General features: G+C 44.9%; 1 protein-coding gene and 2 long non-coding RNA genes across 7 annotated transcripts in view; 1 reads left to right on the forward strand and 2 right to left on the reverse strand.

Moving 5' to 3' along the window:
• Position 1: 1 nt before the first annotated feature.
• On the reverse strand, positions 2-3,251 carry LOC112488323 (uncharacterized). The gene is made up of 2 exons (XR_003052275.1): positions 3,117-3,251; positions 2-600 (listed from the first exon to the last, which is right to left on the reverse strand). It is a non-coding gene; the product is annotated as an uncharacterized LOC112488323 (long non-coding RNA).
• itga6a (integrin, alpha 6a) overlaps positions 1,432-10,782 on the forward strand; it is a 19,754-nt gene continuing 10,403 nt past the window's right edge. For 4 of the 5 annotated variants that reach the window (XM_025063961.1, XM_025063963.1, XM_025063962.1 and 1 more), the window contains exons 1-5: positions 1,432-3,591; positions 9,708-9,832; positions 10,111-10,190; positions 10,278-10,539; positions 10,698-10,775. In XM_025063961.1, the coding sequence (XP_024919729.1) occupies positions 3,380-3,591; positions 9,708-9,832; positions 10,111-10,190; positions 10,278-10,539; positions 10,698-10,775 (757 nt within the window). In that variant the 5' untranslated portion in view covers positions 1,432-3,379. Of the gene's footprint in view, positions 3,592-9,555; positions 9,636-9,707; positions 9,833-10,110; positions 10,191-10,277; positions 10,540-10,697; positions 10,776-10,782 lie in introns of all 5 variants that reach the window. The other variant, XM_025063965.1, reaches the window with a different exon arrangement.
• Positions 3,486-10,782, reverse strand: part of LOC103391839 (uncharacterized) — a 16,673-nt gene continuing 9,376 nt past the window's right edge. The window contains exons 3-4 of the long non-coding RNA XR_522827.3: positions 4,209-4,311; positions 3,486-3,619 (exon numbers count right to left, since the gene is read on the reverse strand). This is a non-coding gene — a long non-coding RNA (uncharacterized LOC103391839). The remainder of the gene's footprint in view (positions 3,620-4,208; positions 4,312-10,782) is intronic.

Consider the following 10,782-nt stretch of genomic DNA (forward strand, 5'->3'; position numbering starts at 1 on the left):
ACATTTTTAAGTAGTTTTTACTAATGTTATTGGTATGTAGAATGTCAACACTGTAGAGTCCGCAGAATGGCTAACTGTAGCACACCAAATAGCAGAGTTAGCTTCTCAAGTATGGCACTGAGTGTCCGCCATTGTTGTTATTGTGTGGCGTTGAGTAGGGTTACTGGGTTAAAAGGTGACGGAGACTCAGGTCAGGTCGTTGTGCTCCATTTACTCGGAGACGAAGTGCTGATATAGTGGCAGCAGTTCTCTGTACAAACACGTGTTCCTGTGAACGCAAGGCCGGGTTCCTTGATACGTGTTTTAGCAACATGCCAAGGTAAGTGTATACGTTGTTGTGTAATTGCTAAACAACAATAATTGAAGGTCTGCCGAATGCAAAGTTATGTAACATTCCTGATTTGAAGACAGACCCAGAAACCAAGCGAAGTGAAGTGGAACAGCAGCAGGTGTTACCCGAACAAAACACAGGGGGCAGGTTCGAGCAGGTTGAGCACATTGTTCCACAGGAAGTTGTCACGGTAACCATGGAAACCATTTAAGTCGGCGCTCGTCAGTTGATGGGATGACGTCACACACGGGCGACCCTCACACCTGTAGCTGATTGAATCAATGGAGTACCAACAAGGTTAAACGACATCTGGTTTTATCGGCAGCTGAAAAGGTTACGCTGAGGTGAGTGGCATATGGAATAATGTAGAATTGTTTGCTGTAAGTGGCGTGGAGTTTACACGAAAGGTTCGGAAATGTTAATTGTGTAGTTTCCGCTGCTAGCAGCTAATGGCTAACGACAAACGTAGAGAAAGACGGTTACAAACGAGTTAATATGTGGGTTTACAAGAAGGTTATGTGCATGCCTATGTATGTTCAGAAGTAATAAGTCGATGAGCTTAGGTTTTGGTAATCGATAAAGTTGTGTTGATAATATAGTAAGGACTTTGAATGTGTCAGATGTGTGTGCAGTATTGGCTGCAGACAGTGAAAGGCTCGACTGAAGCTGTAGTGACGTCACTTGGACGTGCAAAGAAACACGTGTGAACAATTGTGACGTTAATGTGCATGTGTAGTTTGTTGTTATCTGACATGGGTTGACGTAGACATGTTTACTTTGGTTTTAAATGTTGAGGACGTAGATTTACCTTGTAGTGCAAGTGGATTAAATAGTTTCATGATAAAATGTGACATGTCTAGTATCCTGCCGTGACAGCGTGACACTAATCCAAGGTCTTGCCTTGTTCTTTATGTCCTTGTTTGTATAGGTTTGTCCAAAACCAGGCAGACTGTGGACATAATCAGTGATGGGTTAAATATGAAGTCTGTGATCCAGATGCTGTGGTTCCACACTCCCAGTCTTCATCCCTGTGTGGTTGATGTGTCATGCACTCTCAGGTAAAGCATGTTGTGTCCTTGGGTTAAAAAGCAAACATATGCACTGAAAACAGTAGTCACCACTGCTGTCACACAATCCTCTCCAGCACCACTTCACAGCAGAGCCCGCCATCATGACTCACTTCTACTGCTGTAACTCCCTGACTTCAACAGCTCACATCACACAAATGCTATTTTCCTGGCCCAACTCATCCACAACACACACACTGTTGTCCACAGAGTACACATGGAGCATCTTACACTGACTCCAGCTGGAAGAACTAAGTGACATCACTGCCCAGTCTTCTGATGCATCTGTCACCGAAGCCACGCCGACAGAGATTCCATTCACATATCTTACACTCAGGACCTCCTCCGGTCATTTGCTGCAATTACAAATGTGCCTGACACCCTGCCGCACTCCCCACCAGCCACTGCCCTGCTGACACACATGCCCACAGCATCAGGGACGGACACACACACTAAGTACCTCAACAATGCCTTCGCTGTGCTGCCCTGTGTTGTACGATTGTGGCCCCGTCCGCCTCGCACTTCACACCAACATCAAACATGAGCCCATACCACGGCTCACAATGACACTGCTTCACATTCCCTGCAGGTCTGGATGATGACACATCCAGACTGGCTGCTACCACTGGAAACCACCTCAACACCAGCTTTTCTTCCCTAGCTCAAGAACAGTGGGAGTTTTGGCACAGCATCTTCAAACGACACAACAGTCTGCCAACACTGCTCTACACAGTTCCTTTCACACCTTAACATTCTGCCACCATTTCCACTACATTTGCCTCAATACAGCCCTTTTTTATTTATTGACTGACCAATTGCACAGCCTACACACACTGATCCCATCCAGTACTTTATTTCTTTGGTTTGTCTTTAGTTCGGCTCACACCTCGACCACTCACAGAACACATGCATTTCATCTCCTTCACTCAAAATCACACAGGTCTCTCTGTACTTGTCCAGCTGACCGACACCTGATTCATTGTTCACCTGCTGCCTTCCTCCCCCCTTACATATCTCGCTGTCTTCTACAGTTGGTTTTTTCATCCATTTGCACTCTCACATACTAAGCGTTCAGTCTACAACTGCAGTACGTCAAATAACAAACTCCCCGACATTACAATTACAGTGTCACATTATAATGTGCCAGAAACACTTGTGGTTTTCAACTGAATAAAGTCATACCTTTAGGCCACATGCTTCTACTTCATATTTCGCATCAGCATCACTTCATCATGTAAGTGTTGGGACATTGACCACCTTTTTGCTACGACAAAACACACAGACTTTGCCCTAATTCCTAGTTTCAATGCACAGTTCCAGCATTATTTCAGCTTCGCTTTTCCTACTTCACACATTCAACTTTTCTCCCCAGAGTAACACTTCATCACAAACATTTATGACTTTCTCTCTCTAACACGTAACACATTTTGTCTTGACATACCACGCCTTCATTCCAACACATTTCAGACTCTACTCACTCCACTGCTGCTACACATTTCCCCTCTCACATAAACATGCCTTCAACTTCAAATTACAACTTTAAGTCTTGTACCACTTACACCTAATCTATTTTTATTTTATTTATACTTTCCCAATTTCACTCACATGAACCCACAACTCTTTTCTCTTTCTCCTGCTGCCTTCTCACTGCCCCATCACATATACTTCGTCATCAACATTCCAGCTTACCAACGTCTTCGGCAGCAACTTTCTCTTACCTCAAATCCACCTTCCTCTCACTCTGTGGGTGAATTTCTCCTTTTGAACAGAGGGGTCGCTTTGGAGCAGCCGCATCCTCATCGGCGGCAGCACAGACAACACACGGCGGAAGCTCTCCGCTCTCTCACTCTCTCTCACTCACTCTCTGTCCCACTCTCTCTCACTTTACTCAGTGAACGGTGCGGGACAGTGCAGACCGGCAGGGTCAGCAGAACCTTCATCAACTGCGGACTCCTGGAGGACACGTCTGGACCACTACATCATGATGCTACTGCCGTCGCTGCCGGGAGGACACTTTTCTGTCCATGCACATGTCTGCGCTGCTCTCCTGCTCCTCTCTTGTCTCCTGCAGCCTTCTGCGGTTCTCGCCTTTAACTTGGACACCGGTCATGTGCTCAAAAAGAGCGGAGAACCGGGCTCTCTCTTCGGCTTCTCTCTGGCCCTGCACCGGCAGCTCCACCCGGACCACAGAATGTGAGTGATAACTCCGCTGTTACAACCGCTGTAAAAAGACAAAGTACAGTGTAACTCCGAAACACTACTTCAGAGCTGCTTGCTGTATCCGACCACATACGACACAATCACATACATACGCCTATAAATGGACCCCACTTTTTAAATACCTTTACAATGCACACATTCACTATGTTTTCATTCTAAATAGAACACAACATTATTACGTGTGAATACGGCCGATTTCCTATAATACCTACGTCACTATCCCACCTGTACTCTCCTTATTCCACATTTACTATCATCTTTTCACTTTAGCCTTTACTACACAATTACTCACAACCCACACCTACAAGGGTTTCTTTTCCTCTATTTACGAGGACTTGCGTATTACTATTACTGTACAACAACGCAGTTTCTCACATTTATCTCACATTTCTCACAATGAACTCAATATTTTTGAAAACAACACATGACTGCGTTTGGTCACAATCTTTTCTATTTTCTTTTTCCAGTCACAAACTACACTTTACATACACTTTAACTGACTTCTCTGATCGCTTTCATTTCCTCTTAGTCTGAGGAAACACTGTTATACAAACCTCTACGTATGTACTGGGTGGGAAGGAAACTTCTACCTGTTCCTAAGGCACTGCTTGTTGCTTGGTCTTTTGCCCGTCACTTCAACGGCCTTCGGCTGGCCCCCAGCCATTCCACCATGAATATGAAAAAGGAGGCAGTCTAAAGAAGGACAAGAAACAAACAATGGTCAGAACTGTCATGTAAATGCACCCTTCTGTCTTACTCATCACTGCAGTGGCTGACTATTATTCTCTTCTAGCGCTGAGCTACTCCAGCTAAATCCTAGGGGAAGCTTTAGCTACTGTCGTGGCAACATCCTGTGATTTCAAGGATTATTTTAAGCTTACTTTTCCTGCAGTCTCCTCAAACTCTTTGCTACAGTTCTATTACTGCACAGCTCTTACAGTTTCCTTTTTTTCCACACCTGTACCAATACTTTTTTTTAAAGCTAATACTCAGTATTTTGCCCTAACTCCTACATATTTATTTTGGTTAATCCGTTGTCTAATGCTTGTCTATCATTTCTTACAGCAACAACATCTCCTTGCCTAATATTTGGTTATACTTGCTGTAAATGCCCACTCACCACACTCCACAACATTCTGCCACTTCTGAGCCACAAACATTTCTCATTTTATCCTTTCGCTAACATCAGACTCCAGCATCCACTGAAATCACACTAACGTGAGGGCCGTCTGCTATAACCTTTTCCCATTTAGCTCGTGCGTGTTCATGTGTGTTGTAAGGCCTGGGAGCTTGGTGTTTGTGCCAAAACATAAGTAAACAGTGGCATTTGAACAATGTCCACACTTCTGTTACAGTGAAGTATTTCTTTGGGCTCAGCCCGAGGCCACGGAAAGAAGATCTGTGTGGAGATCCTGATCATTCAATCACACAAAGGGTGAGGGGCTGTGGGCTACAGTGAGGACAGGGGGTGGCATGTCGTAGCCTGCACGCGGGCCAAGGCCTCGCGATAAAACCCCCTATCTCATTGGCTGGTCAGCAGACACAGGTTCCTGCAGCAGCTTGTTGAACAAACCCTGATAAAAACACTTATTCCACTAAAACGATTCCTCAGATAAAACTGAACTGCTGGAATTCTGTTTGGGTTTACGCCTGCTGGTCTGACTGCTCCACAGAAGCAGAGTCACGGCACCGCAACAAAGATAAAAGGTCTTTTGTTCTTCAGAGAGAACCTTGATGTCACATAAAGCACATGAACATTGATCCATTCGGTGCCAAGACTACAGCGAGTGAAAGTCCTGAATGAAAGGGACTGTAACATTTGTGGTCCAAACACAGGTCTGAACTTTCACACCGACCTGATAGGTTTGTTTTTCAGCCAATAAAAGTCAGATGAAGGTGTAGATTTGTCTTCTTCACATGTGGCCCCTGTGGGCTACACCTGAACCTACTTATACATAAAGGCAGAACTTTAGCACCAACTTCTACCGTGCTGTGACCAATAAACCTAATCACTTCTATTGTTCTGATTCATCTCTGGCCCACAGTCGACGTGGGCCACATATGACTGTGTCCATGTCTACCACATGACATCATTTCTATAATCTAATTGACTACATTACCACTTGACTTATTAACCCTTTCGATGATTCATCAACTGCAGTCCAGTCAGTGCATCTGTGGATCAGTGCTACAGCGTGTGGGTTTGATTCCCCACTCACTCCAGTGTTCTCTCACTGGTTCTACACTGAAGCACTTTGTTTACTTTCTTTTTTCTTTTTTGTGTCTTTCCTATGTTTACTTTTATTGATATTTCACTTTTACTTTTTTTTTTTGGGTGTACAGCACCTTTTTTACACGGTCCACACATAACCTTCAACTGTATTTAACGCTAAACTGATTTAATTCCAAACAACAACCGAAGCCCTGACACTGGGATAATAAGCCAGACAGGTCCAGCTCAGCTCAGCTCAGCTCAGCTCAGCTCAGTGAAGCACACAGAATTAGGTAATGAAGTGTCCAGTCTGACTCCACACTGTGAAACACACTAACTCTGCAGCAGCCTGGGCCCACAACAGGACGACAGGAGTCAGCCATGTGTCACACACACACACACACACACACACACTGCATCTGTCTGTTCACTTCTCAGCCCACAACACTTGCTGCGTGATGAAGATGACGATGAGCAGCAGCTGCAGTAACAGACACGAATGACATTATTATCTTTGTCATGGCTGCCAAACACATAACACTGCACTTTATCCAACATTTACACCGAGGCAGAAGTGTGTGTGTGTGTGACCAGATTCCATTGTGTGAACTCAGGCCACAACTGAACTGTTGAGGAGCACAGACAAAGAACCTTCCAGATTGGAACATATGCTTGGACACTCTGTGACATCGCGCTGAAAAGCGTCTGGATGTCACTTCCAAGAATCCCGAGCCGACTTCATCTTTGCGGACGATGAAACCAGAGACAATGAGCGTTTGACAGAACATGTGGAGCCATCTGTGCGTCCGTAACCTGATAGAGTAACAACATCGGACACTTTGACTTTGACTCGAAAACAGATTTTTACAAATGACCTGAGCAGCAAATCCATGAATCACCTTCTAATGTTTTCAACTGAAATCATCAATCCTGATTGGTCGTAAATACTCTTTCATTCTGTAAGGTGCAACCGTGGAGTCGCTCTCAGGTCAGCACTACTGTTTGCGCGCATGCCTGTGTGTGTGTGTGTGTGTGTAAACTGAAACAGTTGGAACAGCTGCAGTGGTTTTGACTGCACAGCTGTGGAAGACTGCAGCACATCTGTTCACAACCAGCAGTGAGATCACTGTGTAAACCCACACCACTCTGTGTGCAGTCTTCACATTTACACCGCAGTGAAAGGCATCATGGGATGTGGTTTCACACTGCACTCGTGCGGGTCCTGGATTTTGATGGCAAGAACCGAAGCTATCACACAGTTCAAAGATACAGACGAGTGACGCTCTGGATTCACTGAGCATGTGAATTCTTCAGTGATACACAATGATTACGACGAAAACCTGCTGAAACGTGGACCTAAACAACTTTGCCGCAGTTCTCCAAAAGCAAAACTATACCTAAAACTAGCCTAAAATCACAATGTCAGCCACAACAACGAAAAGCACAAACAACACGAGACACAGCTTCAAGCTCACCAACTACAAGCTGACAGTTATTCGTACTACATACATAAATAATAATGAAGGCCTCTCCATTACAACAACTTGGTCAAGGACAACACCAAAACTCTGAGGTACCTAGCCATAAATGACCACTACCTAACATATCTCAATGTTAGCCATTAAGAGAGCTGCAACTACCTATTACATCACTGACATTGATCCAAATTTTGAATAAGGCTACAAAAACTCACAGAGCAGCTACCTTTAACCGAAGACCTTGTTTGTTTAGGGCTGCTGTGTAGCATGTCGGCGTCACTGTTAGCTCTCGGCTGCCTGCTGAATTCTACAGCTGCTGCTCGCCTGACAAACACTGCTGCTAGGTTCACCATTTTGTCTTAACTTGTATAAGATCTTTTTTTTTTTCCACTAACTGCTTTAAACAACATTTTACGACACACGTCACGCTACGTTACAGGCCAATCACCACTCAGTTAGTTAGTTGGTTAGCATCACCAGGGGAGCCTTGCTACTTGGTGCATGTCAAATCTAAGCCTCCTTTATAAAAGTCTTTGTTGGTATTTGCATTACAGTGGCCTTTGTTTTGGCCTCACCTTAGAACTCCTTGTTCACTGAATAACGAGCCACAGCGCTCTCTCATACACTCATACAGTACGTGGGTGACAGAAGGAACTGAAATGTCATCAGGAGGAGTGAGGCACGAAGAGGATTTCCTCCCTGGGCCTTATGGATGTTTCTACAATGCAAATAGGCTTCATGGTTGGCCTGAGTTTGCAAGACGTGCAGCGGCCCTTAACCAGATAGCAAGCTACATATATATAAATTGTAAACACACTACATTGATCAAAAACATAAGTACTTCTTCACTTTTTTACATTAACATGCACATTGACTTCATTTCTTTCGTAATGACGTTGACATTTGGTGATTATTATAACATGCCTATTGTGCGTACGTATGTGGGTTTGCTTGTTTTTCTGTTTTACAAGTAATGCAAAACTAAGTCACGAATGAAGCCTAAACACCACCGCAGACCGACGCTTCGGGAACGACTTACTTTGTCCAACAATAGAACTGAAGGAAATTTCCTGATTCAGAGATTTTCTGCCAAACACTCGGCCTTCACAGCTGCCACCCACAGGAAATCTACTGGGTTTTTGTTTTGTCTCCTCATCTCTCACAAGTCATGCCATTCTCGTAGGAGTTTGTGTATGACTGTGTGTGTGAAAGGTCACGAATGCAAGTCAGCACGTTCGGCACCACATTTCAGGACAATGGACAATCGGGAAGTGCAGCAGGCTGGTATAGGAAGAGCCCCTCAGTTCAGTTCATTCATTCATCACCATTAACTACAGCAAGACGTCACATCGTGACGAGCGTGTGTTACCATCGCATCACGTGACATTCACTTGTATCATTACATTTTCAGTTTTTCCGTTTGACTCACAATCTCGGGTTTTCTTTGTTTTTGTTTCTGATCAGTCAGCCAAATGGAAGAAAATGCCAGCGAACGACATTGACAATTACATAATGATAGAAATCTGAGTCAAACATTTCCAACTACGCTTCTGTTGCACACAATACTGCTATCCTATACTTGCTATAATGAAGAGTCTTACAGAATTATACACTTACACAAGCCCCAGAGGAGTTGTTAGTGAAAAGGCAAAAAGCGAACAGTGCAGTAAAACCTGGCTGATACACTACTTCACACAGCACACCACAGTTCATCAGGTTGTTACATGACATCACGTTGATATGTACTTTTAAAACTACTACTTCAGATAAACATTTCACAGATGCAACAAATGCTCAGATGTCACGGCCTTGAACCACAGCTAGGCTACCATGAGTCCACTGACCAGTGGGACATGTTTAACCAACCATCACAGTAGGCTTCCTCATTCCTTACAGTATCTAATTGGCCTTCTTCCCCAACGTGTCAGTGTAGGAACAGACAGGAAACATGCAGAAGGAAAGGTGACTTCTCCATTTGGGTTGAATGAACTCAGTGGAAACGCAGCACGGATGTTGACTTTACAGTATATGAGGTGCGTCTCAAACCCCATGCCAACAGGATGCTTTCATTGTTCCCAGTTCATAAATACAGAGACGGCAGTTTCACCAAGTGACATTACATAAAAACGTTTGCCTCACACGTTCACTGCAGTACAAAGTGAAGTACTTCTGTTCAACAGCAGCCACATTACTTAGCCTAAAGTCGGATTAAGGCTGTGCTGGACAGCATAACTTTCTCTTCCACAGGTCTGTCAATCTGCACGTTTTCACACACATGAACTACATTCAACAGGGGGCTGCAGCGGTGACCTCCAACAAAACGACTCGTGAGACTTTCTTTCAGCGCCACATTTCATCCAACAGCGAACACCAGTCTCACTATTTTCTCTATTCTTCAGGCTTCTTATTGGGGCCCCTAGAGCCAGGGCCCTGGGACAACAGACAGCCAACATCACTGGAGGACTGTACAAATGTGACATCACTTCGTCCAATGAGTGCGAGCGCATTAACTTTGATGTAGAAGGTAAGAAACGATCCATCCATCCAACCAACCATTCAGCCACCTGTCTGTCCAGCCATCCATCCATCCATCCATCCATCCGTTTCCTCCTCTACACAACAACAGTATATGTCAAACCAACACTTCACTACAATAGCTGTCTATTATCCACCAGTCTCTGTCACCTAGAACTTTCCCATCCAACCATCCATCCATCCATTATACATTATATGATCATGTCAGAAAGCCCTAAGAACTCCACTCTGCTCATACAACTTTCCTGTGCACTTTTGCTCCATAAGAGGATGTACGTTATGAGAACAAGGAGGATCAGTGGATGGGAGTGACAGTTCAGAGTCAGGGACCTGGAGGAAAGATCGTGGTGAGTCCAACTCTAAGTTCTGCTCTGCTCTGATCCGTTGTCTGTCACAGTGTGAACTCACAGCGTTGCTGTGTTCTCTCATTTCAGACCTGTGCCCATCGCTACCAGAGGCGTCTGTTTGTCAACACCCCCCAGGAGTCTCGCGACATCACCGGCCGCTGCTACGTCCTGAGTCAGGACCTGACCATTGACCTGTCCTCTGACGAGGACGGGGGCAACTGGAACTTCTGTGAGGGCCGGGCCCGAGGTCATGAGATGTTTGGATCGTGTCAGCAGGGTCTGGCTGCTACCTTCACCAAAGACTACCACTACGTGGTGTTTGGAGCTCCAGGAGCTTACAACTGGAAAGGTCAATAATCCGCCTGGAACGTCACAATCACTGACAATCAGGAATTTATACATCTGTTACAGCAAATTGTGTGATCTCCTCCTAAACTAAACATTTCTTGTCAACACTTGTCATCGCTCCACCACCGCTCGCTCGCTCGCTCCCTCCCTGGTCTGCAGGCGTCGTGAGGGTGGAGCAGAAGAACAACACTCTACTGGACTTGGGAGTGTACGACGACGGCCCTTACGAAGTTGGAGATGAGAA

The sequence above is a fragment of the Cynoglossus semilaevis genome, chromosome 16 (genome assembly GCF_000523025.1).
Source record: "Cynoglossus semilaevis isolate Cse_v1.0 chromosome 16, Cse_v1.0, whole genome shotgun sequence".
Taxonomy (NCBI): Eukaryota; Metazoa; Chordata; class Actinopteri; order Pleuronectiformes; family Cynoglossidae; genus Cynoglossus; species Cynoglossus semilaevis.